The 15,814-nt window shown below is 44.4% G+C and overlaps 2 protein-coding genes across 2 annotated transcripts in view; one reads left to right on the top strand and one right to left on the bottom strand.

Moving 5' to 3' along the window:
* Window positions 1-15,814, bottom strand: part of LOC129695758 (guanine nucleotide-binding protein subunit alpha-14) — a 177,351-nt gene that overhangs the window by 79,026 nt on the left and 82,511 nt on the right. The window lies entirely within an intron of this gene.
* Window positions 9,739-11,399, top strand: LOC129695759 (uncharacterized). The gene is made up of 2 exons (XM_055633033.1): window positions 9,739-10,002; window positions 10,207-11,399. Exon 2 carries the CDS (start codon window positions 10,380-10,382, stop codon window positions 11,310-11,312), a length of 933 nt encoding a protein of 310 aa, XP_055489008.1. The 5' UTR covers window positions 9,739-10,002; window positions 10,207-10,379; the 3' UTR covers window positions 11,313-11,399.

Genomic DNA, 15,814 nt, shown 5'->3' with positions numbered 1-15,814 from the left:
TGGGGAGATGGGGAGACAGAGGTGCCGTCGATGGTGTGAGTGGGGTTATTGATTTTGCTGAGTGTGGCTTTGGAGCCTATGAGGAGGAATTCTGTCTTATCGCTGTTGAGTTTGAGGAAGTTATGTTGCATCCATTTTTATAGCTGACAAACAGTTGATATGGGAGAGGGGAGGGTTGTGGGGGGATTTGGTGCCGAGGTAGATCTGGGTGTCATCGGCGTAACAGTGGAAGTCCAGGTTGAAGTGGCGGAGTATCTGACCAAGGGGGAGGATGTAGATGATGAAGAGGAGGGGGCCGAGTACAGAGCCTTGGGGAACGCCTTGAGTGACTGTGGCTGTAGCAGAGGTGTTTTTGTGGAGAGAGATGAAGTGGGATCTGTTGGAAAGGTAGGAACGGAGCCAGCTGAGTGCAGAGCCTTCAATGCCGAGGTCTTTGAGTCTGATGAGCAGGATGTTATGGTTCACTGTATCGAAGGCTGCGCTCAGGTCGAGGAGGATGAGGATGTTGAGGGAACCAGTGTCAGCAGAGGTGAGGAGGTCGTTGAGGACTTTGAGGAGAGCAGTTTCTGTGCTATGGAGGGGGCAAAAGCCAGATTGGAGGGGTTCAAGTAGGTTATACGCAAGGAGGTGGGAATGAAGTTGCGACGCAACGATACGCTCCAGGGTTTTTGAAAGAAAGGGGAGGTTTGAGATTGGGCGGTAGTTAATGGGAGAGGAGGGATCATGACCAGACCAGGTAAGTAACAAATGAGTAAGAAGGAACTGCAGATCAGACCAATGGAACTTTAAAAAATATTTAAACCATCCAAATTATATTGCAATAGTTTGCAAAGTAGCGTGATGAAATACAAAAACCAAAGTATGGACAGAAATACATACAGAGTTTAGTACAATATAGAAATTGCTTCAACACATCTGCACAATCATTTTCACATCAGCATTACTACACTGTGCAAGGCAAAAGCCCAAACGTTACATCCAGGATGAATGACAGGTAATTTCTGGTTCTGCTTGGCAGAAATGGAGAGAAGGTACATGGATAGCACAAGTCAAGCGGAATATGGGCCAAATGCAAACAGGCGGGGCTAGTGTAGATGGGGCATGTTGGTTGGCGAGGGCAAGTTGGGCCAAAGGGCCCATTTCCAAGCTGTATGACTACTAGACTAAGTGGGACCCATGGGGGGGGGGGGGGGGGGGCTATCTGGAGCGCTAGTATGGGTTTTGTGGGCTGAAAGGACTGGTTTCCAGAAGGCTAGTATGACATTGTGGGCTGAATGGATTCTTGGGCTGGCGGCTCAGTCACTCAAGCCTGTTGTCCTGGCAGCTCACTCACTCACGGCTGGTGGGCTGGCAGTTGACTCACGGCTATTCCTTGAAATTCCATTTCAAGCAGGGTGCAAGGCCACTAAAGACAGCGAGTCATGACCTCTCCCTCCTCCATCTTGCAGAGACTGAGCCACGCTCACACTTCTGGGTTTTATAGTCCCGCCCCCCTCTCACCAGTAAGGCAACTTTAATTAGGCAAGGCAACTTTAATTAGGCAAGGCAACTTTAATTAGGCAACACAGTTTTAGCATTTCCAAACCAAAGGCAACACAGCTTTAGCATTTCGAAACCTAAAGGCAACACAGCTTTAGCATTTCCAAACCAAAGGCAACACAGATTTAGCATTTCAAAACTATATTTTCATACTACATTAAGGGCACTGACAGGTCAGTAAAACCGCTCACAGTTCAGTACACATGTGTTCAGTGTCATTCACAGCTCAGACTGAGAGACGTGACCCTCTCGCTCCCCCATCTTGCAGAGACTGACTGAGGCACTCAACACCTCCGGGTATTATAGTCCCTCCGGAAGGGGCGTGGCCTTCAGGAGAGAGAATCTCAACATTTTTAACACTAATGGTTCTTTTATTTTTCATCGATGGGAAAAATCCTCTTGTCCTGTGCAGCCAAGGGGGACTGAGTAAGATGGCCAAAAATCACAGACGTAAGTGGCAGCGTTTTTTTTATAAAATCAATATACAGAACAGGAAATGGTCAAGAGCAGACTTTTAGTAATATAGATAGATGACTCTATAACACTGTCCAAGAAACAGAAAACTATATTCTTCAGAATCTGTATGCTCAGGTAAGTGAGCTCTGATCATAATGAAAATACATTCACATAAAATAGAAAAAAAAGATGTATCAATTATTTCATTGGATGCAGAAAAAGCATTTGAACAAGTAGAATGGGAATACCTCTTCAAAGTATTGCAAAAATTTCAAATGAGAGAGAATTTTATCTCATGGGTAAAATTATTATATGACAAGCCTACTGCCAGAATACTAACCAATAACATACTGTAATGTATATAATGTAATTAGTATATGTTATGTCTTGTGCGAGGGGACGCATGGGCTAGAGGAGACTCAAGGTGGCGTCCTACAATAAAGAAGCTTGTGACTTTACTCCTGTATCTGAGAGTTCTTTTAAGTCAGTTCTAAGTACCCAAAATACACTACAATTGGCGACGAGGATGGGATAGAGTTTGTGAACTCACCCACAGGACTGTTTTGCAACACACAGGATTGTTTAACAGTTTAAATTGTAGATACAGAGTTGTGTCGCAGTTGTTTGCGAGCTGGACACGAGAGGCCTGCAGATCCCTCTATGCCAGGGACTGCATTTAAAACATCAGCTATACAAGTCGGCGAGTTTTGTCAGGCTATCTCTATGTTGTGTCTACGTGGCAAGATGTAGTCCTTCGAATTGTTACTCATTTTGGACTGAGTTTTGTTTTTGTCAAATTTCTCAAGCTAAATAGTCTTTGTATAAGTTTTAGGTGAATTGTTACACCAAAACACACAACAACAGCACGAAGAGGATAGAAGAACAGAAAATGAAAGAAGAAGGACTATCAGGAAAAAAAAAGGTTGTGTTTGGAAACAAAGTAGAACGGCACCAAGCCAAAAGATTTGACGCCAAATGGTTTTGAATTGGCGCCAAAGAAAAGAAAGGTCAGAACAGGAAGCAAGGAAAACAAGTGGGGCAGTAAGTAAGTATCACCGAATAAAGCAGCCAAAAGCTGGAAGCCTAACCAGCAGGACAGTGACGGTGTCAACTTACCTGGAACATTTTCCAGGGCTGTGCAGCCAAGGCAAAGGGGCAGAAGAGGCCCAGCAGCTGCCACCGACTTTGGACGTTTTCCAGGGCTGTGTAGCCCACAGCCAGGCCCAGGAGCCGCCAACGATGTCGAGTGAGGGCCTAGTACCGGATAGGTCACGGACAGGTCCGGTGAAGCCACCGTCGAAACGGAGTCAGCCCGGCTGGGAGAAGAGTCAACCTGGTCGAGGGAGAATTCCGGCCACGTGAGAAGCGGACCAGCAGTGAGAAAAAAAAGCCCGGCCATGCGTGAGAAGCGGACCGGCACAGTAAAAGAAAACTGGCCGCGAGAGAAGCGGACCGGTCGTGAAAGAAAGCCCGGTCGGGATTAGAGTCAGCCCGACCGTGAGCAGGAAAGGCGGTCCGGCCGCACAAGAGAAGCGGACTGGCCGAGGGGGAAAGCCCGGATGTGAGAGGAAGTCCAGCCCCGAGCAAAGAGTGGGTCCGCACGAGAGAAGCAGGACAGCACTCAAGCACTTCAGCCCGGTCGGGAGTAGAGTCAGCCCGGTCGTGAGGGCTGTGGAGACAGCGGGCAGGCAAGTCAGCAGAGCAGCAGTAGTCGCCTCGGCAGCGAGCCAGCAGCAGCAAAAGTAATGGTGAAGCCCGGAGGAGCCAGCAAAAGCAGCAAAAGTGGAGGTCTGGCGAGGCCAGCAGCAAAAGTACCGGTGGGGACAGCTCGAGAGGTCGAGAAGGCACCGGAGTCCATAGGCTGACGAGCTGGACCAGTGAAATTCTTCCAAGTAAAAGCAGGACTGTAGAATGTAATGCATTGTTCACTATTCCTTCACAGTAAAAGTGGGACTGTTTGGATGTAATGCATTGGTCACTGTTATTAATAGTAAATCTGTGTGCATAGCAGGAATATGGTTAAAATGTTCTAAATGTCTATTAACATGAAATGTTGGTTAATAGTATAAATCTATTATTATAAGAATTAGTAATGGTCAGTGGGCTGGATCACTTCTTAGTGTGTAGAAGGATTAAGTCTAGTGCAGAATACACAGTGAGAGAAAAGAAGATAGTGCACCTGAATAGCAACAGGTAGCATGGCTTTTCAAATTGTAGGAAACGTGCCCCAATTAGATTCTGGGTGTAATTTTGAGAAATGGACCAAAGTCTTGGTGGCTTGTTTCATTTCCAATGATATTAATGCAGAGGAGAAGAAGATGGCATGGTTCATATTAGGCTTAGGAAGAGAGGGTTATCGGACCTTACGTATGTTACTGTTGCCAGCAGCGCCCATGGATAAAATGTATGAGGAGTGTAAGGAGGCTTTAATGGGTCATTTCTCACCAAAAACCTCCAAGGGTATCCAGAGGCAAGGAGCCTGAACTAAAGAGGGCAGAGATTCTCTCAAAGGACCAAGGTCAAGTGCAAAAGGACAAAGGTCAAGTGCAAAAGGACAAAGGTCAAGTGCAAAAGGACAAAGGTCAAGTGCAATGGGACACAAGTCAAGTGCAAAGGGACACAAGTCAAGTGCAAAATGACACAGGTCAAGTGCTAAGGGACAAAGGGCAAATGCAAAGTGGCAGAAGTCAAAGGCAAAGAGAAATTGCCATCCAAAGGGCAACCCTAGCTATTCAAACTGCATTCAGGGGTATGAAGGTACGGAGAGAAATCCGGAACAAACAGAAAGCAGCAACGGTAATACAAGCAGCATTTAGAAGGCACAGAGTATACCGTCAATACAAGGCAATGAGATTGGCAGCTATAATTGTACAAACCCATTATAGGGCACACCTTCAAATGGAAAGTGATCGCAAAACTTCCATGAAGGTACGCAGAAGCGTTGTACAGCTTCAGGCAGCCTACCGTGGAATGCCTGTTCGAAGGCAACTGCGGGGCATGCATAAATCTGTCAAGGTCATACAGACTTATCATCAGATGTATAAACAGCGTCAGTATTTTAAGAAACTACGCTGGTCTGCCATTGCAGTACAGCAACGATACAGAGCATGCCAGATAAGAGATGTCCAAGTGAGACAGTATAAGAGTTTGAGAGAAGCAGTGGTGTGTATTCAGGCCTTATACCGCGGGATCAAAGCCAGAGTATTGGTAGAGAAAACCAAGGCAGCACGCTGTATTAAGTCATTCATAAGAATGTGCATTACTTGAAAGCATTTCTTGATGCAAAAGGCAGCTGTAGTCACTCTGCAAGCTGCATACCATGGTTACCGATTAAGGGTACGGTACACAGCTATGCGACAAGCAGTCATTTCGATCCAGAGATGGTACAAAGCATGTAAAATAGGGCATTCCCAGTTTGTGCAATATCAGTCAATGAGGGATGCAACTATTACCATTCAAACTGCCTACAACAATATGGTGGTTAAGCAAAAGAGAGCTACTGTAAAAGTGCACTCAGTACTCCGTATGAGTTGGTATAGGAAAGACCTAAGGAGCCAAATAGATGCACAACAGAAAAGGCTGAAACGATACAAAATGAATGAATGAATCTGAATGAATGAATCTCTTTATTGTCATTGCACATGGTACAACTAAATTTAAAAGCCAATCCCACGGTGCGATTCACAAGAGCAATTTTAAATATATAAGAAAAGGTAAAAATATATGCATATACATTTTTTTTTTAAATTACAGGTAAATAACAATAGCAGCTGAGGTAGAACCATTCAGTTGAATGTGAGTGTTATTTCTTATTTTGCATTGTTAAGTTCATGTATGGCTATGGGGTAGAAACTGTCTCTGAGTCTGTTTGTGCGAGTTTTGAAAGACCTGTACCGTCTGCCAGAGGGCAGCAGGTGGAACAGGTTGTGTCCAGGGTGGGAAGGGTCCTTCAGGATGTTGGCTGTCCTGCCAAGGCAGCGAGAGCTGAAGATGTCCTTCAGGGAGGGCAGTGGGCAGCCAGTGATTTTTTGTGCGGTGTCGATGACCCTTTGAAGGGCTCTCCTGTCCGCTGCAGAGCAGCTGGCATACCATGTGGCTATACAGTACGCCAGCACACTCTCGATGGAGCAGCGGTAGAAGGACACCAGCAGCTTCTCCTCCAGGTTGTTTTTCCTGAGAATCCTCAGAAAGTAGTCGCTGCTGGGCCTTCTTGACTGCTGTGGTGGTGTTTGTAGTCCAGGAGAGATCCTCCGTAATTTGTGTGCCCAGGAATCTGAAGTCTGAGACACTTTCCACATAGTCCCCATTGATGAATAGGGGTTTGGGGGCTGCACTGTTCTTACGGAAGTCTATGATAATTTCCTTTGTTTTTGTGGTGTTTAGGATGAGGTTGTTGTCTGAACACCACGCTGCCAGTCTTTGGACTTCCTCCCTGTAGGCTGTCTCATCTCCTCCTGAGATACGTCCAACCACAGTCGTGTCGTCCACAAACTTGACGATGGTGTTGGTGGAGTGGGCGGGGACACAATCGTGGGTGTAGAGGGCGTAGAGGAGGGGGCTCAACACACAGCCCTGTGGGGAGCCAGTGCTGAGTGTGATGGTGGTGGAGAGGTGATGGCCCAATCTGACGGTCTGGGGGCGGTTAAACAGAAAGTCCTTGATCCAGAGGCAAATGGGTTGGGAGAGTCCTAAATCCATGAGTTTGGTGACCAGTCTGCTGGGATGATGGTATTGAAGGCGGAGCTAAAGTCAATGAAAAGCATCCTCACATAGCTCCCCTGGTGTTCGAGTTGGGTCAGTGCAGTGTGAAGAGCAGTGGCGATGGCATCCTCAGTGGACCTATTTGCTCTGTAGGCAAACTGGTGTGGATCGAAGGTGGGCGGGAGGTTGGCTTTGATGTGCTGCTGGACCAGCCTCTCGAAACACTTCATGATGACTGGTGTGAGAGCGACCGGTCGGTAGTCGTTAAGGCCGCTGATAACAGGCTTTTTTGGTAGTGGGATGATTGTGGCAGACTTCAGGCACGGTGGGAGGATGGATTTGGACAGGGACAGGTTGAAGATTTTCGTGAAGACCTTGGAGAGCTGGTCTGCACATTCCTTCAGAGCCCTTCCTGTCACGCCATCCGGGCCGGCAGCTCTCCTCAGGTTCACCGCCCTGAGCACCCGCCTCACTTCATGCTCCTGCACAGTGAGGGTGTAGTTGTTGTTGTTTGGGGCTGGTGGGAGAATGGTGACGAACTCTTCTGGTTATACAACAAGATCAAATAAATGCTTAAACGATATAGGAAAGACTTCCTCAAACCGATTTATACAGCAGTTGTAGTGCAGTATCACAACCGTGCTTATGTAGTAAGAGAAATATACAGAGCGCAAATCAAAGCCACTGCTGTATTGCAAGGACAGTATAGACCCTATTTCTTAATGAATAACCAGAAAGGTGATTTAAGAAAACAAATAGACGAACAGCAGAAAAGGCTTAAACGTTGCAAAGAACGGTTAAATAAATGTGTGATGATGAGCAAAAAGCTGTTAGCAGAAAATGCTAAAGAAGAGAGGCTTGTCGGTCGAGACAAAAGTATGCAGGACCGATTGCAATTAGGACACTTCAGTATAGTCCAGCATGGAGCTTCCTTCACTGAGCAATGGACAAATGGTTATGCATTGCAGAATGTCATTATACAACAACAGACAAATATGCAGCGCCAGGAAATTGAGCGACTGAAAAACGAAAACCTGCAGTCGTGTGTCAGATCCCACCTACAAATAAAGAACAGAAACAGAGGAAATGTTAACTTTAGCAGAACTTCAAGAACAGGAAGAAATCTGCAAATTTGATTAGGATATTTAAAAAGGGAAGAGGCAGATTCAGATTCAATTTTAATTGTCATTGTCAGTGTACAGTACAGAGACAACGAAATGCATTAAGACAACGAAAGGCAGAGATACAGGTAGAGCTAGAGTGATTAGAAAGATGAGTGGAATGAACCATTATAAGTGCTAAGTTTAGATACAGTTTACAGTTATGAGGATGTAATGTAAGATGACTGTAATAATATAATTTTGCAACTGTGTTAATCAATTATATTTAACGTACTAGAAATGGTGTTATTCGCCTCCAAGCTAAAGGGGGAGCAGTGTAATGTATATAATGTAATTAGCATATGTTATGTCTTGTGCGAGGGGACGCATGCGCTTGAAGAGACTCATGGTGGCGTCCAGCAATAAAGAAGCTTGCTAGTTTATTGCTGTATCTGAGAGTTCTTTTAAGTCAGTTCCAAGTACCCAAAATACACTACACATACTATCTCCGACATTTCAACTATCCAGGGGCAATAGACAGGATTGTGCATTATCACCCCTGCTATTTGCCCTTGCGATAGAACCCCTAGCAAGTATAGAAAGTATAAGAATGCATCCGAATATCCACGGGTATAATACTAAACACTCTAATAATATAATATCACTATATTCAGATGACGTACTATTATACATTACAAAATCGCAAATTAGCATACCAAACATATTAAATTTAATAGAGGAATTTAGTTCCTTCAGGACATAGAATAAACTGGAACAAAAGAGAAATCATGACGGTAAAACCTCAAGAGCCGACACACCTTTTAAAATTCCCCTTTAGAATTGCCTCAGAAAAATTTAAATATCTGGATATTCAAATTACCAGAAAATACAACTCCTTATTTAATGCAAACTATTTGCCCTTACTTACCAAATTACATGCTTTGACTCAATTTTGGAAAACACTTCCAATGTCTTTAATAGGCAGAATGAATGCCATAAAGATGATTTTTCTCCCACAAACGTTGTACTTATTTCAATCAATACCAATATACCTACCTAAATATTTTTTCAAAAAACTCGATTCCCACATTACAAATTTTATCTGGGACTATAAATCCCATAGAATCCAAAGACGACATTTATGTAAACCCAAAGAATTCGGTGGACTGACACTCCCCAATTTTGTGTACTATTACTGGGCAGTGAATATCCAAAATGTAATTTACTGGTTGGACAACTCAGCCCAACAGGCAGACTGGATAGTAATGGAGAGAGAGGATTGTTCCCCTTTTAATATAGGAGTGATCCTTCTCTCCCCAATAAAATTGAATACAATATACAAGAAAAATCCGATTATCAATAGCACAATACGAATTTGGAGACAAATAAAATTTACTCTTAAATTAAGAAATCTAACGCTTCTCTCTCCTTTGGCTAATAATCCATCGTTTAAACCATCTATTATCGACAAAATGTTTACTCACTGGGAAAGAATAGGAATTAAAACGTTTGGAGATATGTATGAAATGGGAAACCTCTTATCATTCCAAAAATTACAACTTAAATACAATTTGAAAAGTAATCAATGTTTTAGAAACCTTCAAATTCGAGATTACTTGAAAAAACATATACACGAATACCAAACTCTGACATCAGATCTATTAGATGAAGGCATGAACAGAAAGGCGGAATTAAATAACTTAATATCATACTTGTATAATATTATTCTAAATATAGAGATGCCATCGTCAGATGCAATAAGGGTGGGAACAAGAACTATCTATAAAAATTTCTAAAGACAGATGAGATAAATATCTGCTATATGTACATAAATGCTCGATTAATGTAAGACATATCCTAATCCAATTTAACATAGACTATATTACTCAAAAACCAAACTGAATGAAATTTTTCCAAATGTTTCCCCCACAGAGGCCCGGGACCGTTGGTGCAGTGGAGGAGGGTCAGGGCGGTGAGTATATAAATCGGGCGCGGGGCTTGTTTTCACAGAGGCCCGGGACCGTTGGTGAGCAGTGGAGGAGGGTCAGGGCTTTTTTACCAAAATCCGTAACGTTCCACACTCCATAGTGAGGATTTTGGTGGAAGCCGCTGATTGGTGGAAGCAGACTAGAGGAAGCAGCTGATTGGGTGCAACATCAGGTTAGCATTTGTGCTTTCTGGTTAAAGGTGCAGTGCTTTAGTAAAGGTACAGTGAGCCAAGGGTACAGTGGGTTAAAGGTGCAGTGCTTTAGTAAAGGTACAGTGAGCCAAGGGTACAGTGGGTTAAAGGTGCAGTGCTTTAGTAAAGGTACAGTGAGCCAAGGGTACAGTGGGTTAAAGGTGCAGTGCTTTAGTAAAGGTACAGTGAGCCAAGGGTACAGTGGGTTAAAGGTACAGTGCTTTAGTAAAGGTACAGTGAGCCAAGGGTACAGTGGGCTAAAGGTACAGTGCTTTTTGTTTATATAATAAAGGTGCAGTTTAAAGGTCACGAGGGAGCAGCTGTTGTGAGTCAGATACCTGCTGATTTCTCCCAGCAGTTTCTATTGTATTATACTGGTATCAGATCCAGGGTAAGGCGGGAGAATGACAGTCAGAGCAGTGTACTGTTCTGGATGTCAGATGTGGGAGGTCATGGTGTCGGATGGCCCTCCAGACATCCACATCTGCACCAGGTGCAGCGAGATGGGGCTCCTAAGGGACCGTATTAGGATCCTGGAGCAGCAGCTCGATGACCTCGCTCTGATCAGGGAGAGTGAGGAGGTCATAGAGGGGAGTTATAGAGAGGTGGTCACTCCAAAACCACGGGAGAGAGACATGTGGGTCACGTTAAGGAAGGGCAAGGGGCAGAGGCAGGAACGAGTGAGTACTCCAATGTCGGTACACCTCGCAAATAAGTACTCCTGTTTGAGTACGGATGGGGGTGACAGCCTACCCGGGGGTAGTGACAGCGGACGGGCCTCCAGCACAGAGACCGGCCCTGTTGCTCCAAAAGCTAGGGAAAAAAAGAGGGCCCTAGTAATTGGGGACTCTATTGTTAGGGGGTCGGATAGGCGATTCTGTGGACGCAGTCGGGAGACCAGGATGGTGGTCTGCCTCCCTGGTGCCAAGGTCTCGGACGTGTCTCAACGCATCCAAGATATCCTTAAATCAGAGGGAGAGGAGCCTGAGGTCGTGGTACATATAGGTACCAATGACATAGGAAAAAAAAGGGAAGAGGTCCTGAAGGGAGGATTTAGGGAGTTGGGAGGAGAGTTAAGAAAAAGGACCAAAAAGGTAACCATATCAGGATTACTGCCTGTGCCACGCGACAGTGAGAGTAGGAATGGAGCGAGGTGGAGGATAAATGCGTGGCTGAAAGACTGGTGCAGAGGGCAGGGATTCAAGTTCCTGGATCATTGGGACTTCTTTTGGGGAAGGTGGGACCTGTACAGAAAGGATGGGTTGCACTTGAACCCGAGGGGGACCAATATCCTAGCGGGGAAATTTGCAAAGGCAGCTGGGGAGACTTTAAACTAGAATGGTTGGGGCGAGGGACTCAAATAGCGAAAGGTAGTAGACAGAATGGGAGGCAGGAAGCAGAAATGGGAAGCACTCGGACACAAGAGGAGAAAGAAAAAAAGGAAATAAACAGAGAATAAGAGACGGGGGTTTTCTTAAATGTGCATATTTTAATGCTAGGAGCATTGTAATAAAGGTTGATGAGCTTAGAGTCTGGATAGACACCTGGAAGTATGATGTTGTGGCGATCAGTGAAACGTGGTTGCAGGAGGGCTGTGATTGGAAACTAAATATTCCAGGATTTCGCTGCTTCAGGTGTGATAGAATTGGAGGGGCAAGAGGTGGAGGTGTTGCATTGCTAGTCAGGGAAGATATTACAGCAGTGCTTTGGCAGGATAGATTGGAGGGCTCATCTAGGGAGGCTATTTGGGTGGAATTGAGAAGTGGGAAAGGTGTAGCAACTCTTATAGGGGTGTATTATAGACCGCCAAACGGGGAACGAGAATTGGAAGAGTAAATATGTAAGGAGATAGCAGATATTAGTAGTAAGCACAAGGTAGTGATTGTGGGAGATTTCAACTTTCCACACATAGACTGGGAAACACATTCTGTAAATGGGCTGGATGGGTTGGAGTTTGTAAAATGTGTGCAGGATAGTTTTTTGCAGCAATACATAGAGGTACCTACTAGAGGAGGGGCAGTGCTGGACCTCCTGTTAGGAAATGAGATGGGACAGGTGGCGGAGGTATGCGTTGGGGAGCACTTCGGGTCCAGTGATCACAATACCATTAGTTGCAAGATAATTATGGAGAGGGTCAGAACTGGACCTAGGGTTGAGATTTTTGATTGGAGAAAGGCTAACTTTGATGCGATGCGAGATGATTTAAAAGGAGTGAACTGGGACATTTTGTTTTATGGGAAAGATGTAGAAGAGAAATGGAGGACATTTAAAGGGGAAATTTTAAGAGTACAGAATCTTTATGTTCCTGTTCGGTTGAAAGGAAACAGTAAAAATTGGAAAGAGCCCTGGTTTTCAAGGGAAATTGGACATCTTGTTCGGAAAAAGAGGGAGATCTACAATAATTATAGGCAGCATGAAGTAAATGAGGTGCTTGAGGAGTATAAGGAATGTAAAAAGAATCTTAAGAAAGAAATTAGAAAAGCTAAAAGAAGATATGAGGTTGCTTTGGCAAGTAAGGTGAAAGTCAATCCAAAGGGTTTCTACAGCTATATTAATAGCAAAAGGATAACGAGGGATAAAATTGGTCCATTGGAGAGACAGAGTGGACAGCTATCTGCAGAGCCAAAAGAGATGGGGGAGATATTGAACAATTTTTTTTCTTCGGTATTCACCAAGGAGAAGGATATTGAATTATGTGAGGTAAGGGAAACTAGTAGAGTAGCTATGGATACTATGAGGTTCAAAGTAAAAGAAGTACTGACACTTTTGAAAAATATAAAAGTGGATAAGTCTCCAGGTCCTGACAGGATATTCCCTAGGACATTGAGGGAAGTTAGTGTAGAAATAGCCGGGGCTATGACAGAAATATTTCAAATGTCATTAGAAACGGGAATAGTCCCCGAGGATTGGCGTACTGCGCATGTTGTTCCATTGTTTAAAAAGGGTTCTAAGAGTAAACCTAGCAATTATAGACCTGTTAGTTTGACTTCAGTGGTGGGCAAATTAATGGAAAAGATACTTAGAGACAATATATATAAGCATCTAGATAAACAGGGTCTGATTAGGAACAGTCAACATGGATTTGTTTGACTAATCTTCTTGAATTTTTTGAAGAGGTTACTAGGGAAATTGACGAGGGTAAAGCAGTGGATGTTGTCTATATGGACTTTAGTAAGGCCTTTGACAAGGTTCCTCATGGAAGGTTGGTTAAGAAGGTTCAACTGTTGGGTATAAATGCAGGAATAGCAAGATGGATTCAACAGTGGCTGAATGGGAGAAGCCAGAGGGTAATGGTGGATGGCTGTTTATCGGGTTGGAGGCAGGTGACTAGTGGGGTGCCTCAGGGATCTGTGTTGGGTCCTTTGTTGTTTGTCATGTACATCAATGATCTGGATGAAGGTGTGGTAAATTGGATTAGTAAGTATGCAGATGATACCAAGATAGGGGGTGTTGTGGATAATGAAGAGGATTTCCAAAGTCTACAGAGTGATTTAGGCCATTTGGAAAAATGGGCTGAAAGATGGCAGATGGAGTTTAATGCTGATAAATGTGAGGTGCTACACCTTGGCAGGACAAATCAAAATAGGACGTACATGGTAAATGGTAGGGAATTGAAGAATACAGTTGAACAGAGGGATCTGGGTATAACCGTGCATAGTTCCTTGAAGGTGGAATCTCATATAGATAGGGTGGTAAAGAAAGCTTTTGGTATGCTAGCCTTTATAAATCAGAGCATTGAGTATAGAAGCTGGGATGTAATGTTAAAATTGTACAAGGCATTGGTGAGACCAAATCTGGAGTATGGGGTACAATTTTGGTCGCCAAATTATAGGAAGGATGTCAACAAAATAGAGAGAGTACAGAGGAGATTTACTAGAATGTTGCCTGGTTTTCAACAACTAAGTTACAGAGATAGGTTGAATAAGTTAGGTCTTTATTCTCTGGAGCGCAGAAGGTTAAGGGGGGACCTGATAGAGGTCTTTAAAATGATGAGAGGGATAGACAGAGTTAATGTGGACAAGCTTTTCCCTTTGAGAATAGGGAAGATTCAAACAAGAGGACATGACTTCAGAATTAAGGGACAGAAGTTTAGGGGTAATATGAGGGGGAACTTCTTTACGCAGAGAGTGGTGGCGGTGTGGAATGAGCTCCCAGTGGAAGTGGTGGAGGCAGGTTCATTGGTATCATTTAAAAATAAATTGGATAGGCATATGGATGAGAAGGGAATGGAGGGTTATGGTACGAGTGCAGGCAGGTGGGACTAAGGGGGAAAAAAATTTGTTCGGCATGGACTTGTAGGGCCGAGATGGCCTGTTTCCGTGCTGTAATTGTTATATGGTTATATGGTTATATGTAATAAATGTTTATCTCAAGAAGCAACTATTGCACACTCCTTCGTCTCCTGCATAAAACTCCATAAATTTTGGAAAGAAATCTTTGAAATCTTCACAAAACTATTTAAAATAAAATTGACATACTCAAATTTTGGAAAAATGCACCCACCCCAACGCTTAAAATGTGGACACAAGCATGTCTGAAACGTTACATCTCGAAGATATGTGATTCGTCCTAACAGGTAAATCAGAACAATTCTTAAAGATATGGTCTCCTTTCATTGATTTATTGCAAGTATAATTAGATTAGATTAGATTAGACTTTATTAATCCCCTTATTCAGGGGAAATTCAGATGTCCTTGCAGCACACTAATAAAAATACAACATAGCATTCAAGAAGAAATTCAACACCAAAACATCCCCCCACAGTGGAAACCACTGTGGGGGAAGGCACAAAGTCCAGTCCCCATCTTCTTGTCCACCCAGAGTCGCCGCCACGGCGCCCGATGTTCTCGCCGGGTGATGGTGCTCCGGCGTCGGGAGAACCCCCAGCGGCTTGGGGTGCCAGGAACGGCCGCCTTCCCACCGGAGACCGCAGCTTCCAAGCCAACAGACCGCGCCGGACGGAGCTCCACACACTGGCGATCTCGGCGAGAGATCCCAGGCTCCGGGATGTAAAGTTCAGCGTCGCAGCTGGCCGCTCCACAGAACCGCGGCTCCACGATGTTATTATCGGCGGTCCCAGCATACTGGAGTTCCAGCGCGGCGACCCAGGAAAGGCATCGCCCGCTCCACGACAGCGCTCCAGCGCTGCGCCGCCGCCAAAGCCGATGTTCCGCGCCGCCGCCAAAGCCAATGTTCTGGCCAGGTCCCCTCTGGGAAACGTCGCTCCAGGACCCGCTGGTAGGCCGCAAGGACAGGTCGAAGACTCTGCTCAGAGGAAGGCAACCCCTCCGACCAGGTAGGGACTTGAAAAACAGTTTCCCCCTTCCCCCCCACCACACATAAAAAGGTTCGGCCCCCTGACTGCACACTCAACGTACTAAAAATAATAAAAAAGAAGGGGGAAAAAAAAAGCGGACAGCTGCAGGACAGGCAGCCATTCAGGACAGCGCCTCCTCTGGAAGGATGGTCACGCTGTTAATATGGTGCAACACAACTCTGGAAATTTACCGTTTCAGAACTGCGTGAGGGGTGTGGAAAGATGAAGTAGGTATATTCCTTTTCTTTTCTTTTCTGTTCTGTTTTTTTTAATTTTTTTCTGTTGTTCCTTTCTTGTTTTCTCTTTTTTTCTACATCTTTATGGGTTCTCTCTCTCTATCCTTCCACAAACTATCAATTGTTAACTCCTGGGGCTTACGCATCACTACTTTCCTTAATCTTTTCTTTTCTCTTTTTTTCTTGCTTCTGTTATTTCTCTATTCTTAAATTGAAAACAAGAAGTTGTACACAAAATGTATTATGTTATATGCCATGGTTTATACAACTGGCCATTGCTTCTAAT

This window comes from Leucoraja erinacea, chromosome 3 (genome assembly GCF_028641065.1).
Source record: "Leucoraja erinacea ecotype New England chromosome 3, Leri_hhj_1, whole genome shotgun sequence".
Classification (NCBI taxonomy): Eukaryota; Metazoa; Chordata; class Chondrichthyes; order Rajiformes; family Rajidae; genus Leucoraja; species Leucoraja erinaceus.
This window is presented reverse-complemented; position numbering and strand designations above follow the sequence as displayed.

Coding starts and splice junctions, on each gene's coding strand:
- LOC129695759 (XM_055633033.1), top strand. CDS start 10,380: ATGACAGTCAGAGCAGTGTACTGTTCTGGATGTCAGATGTGGGAGGTC.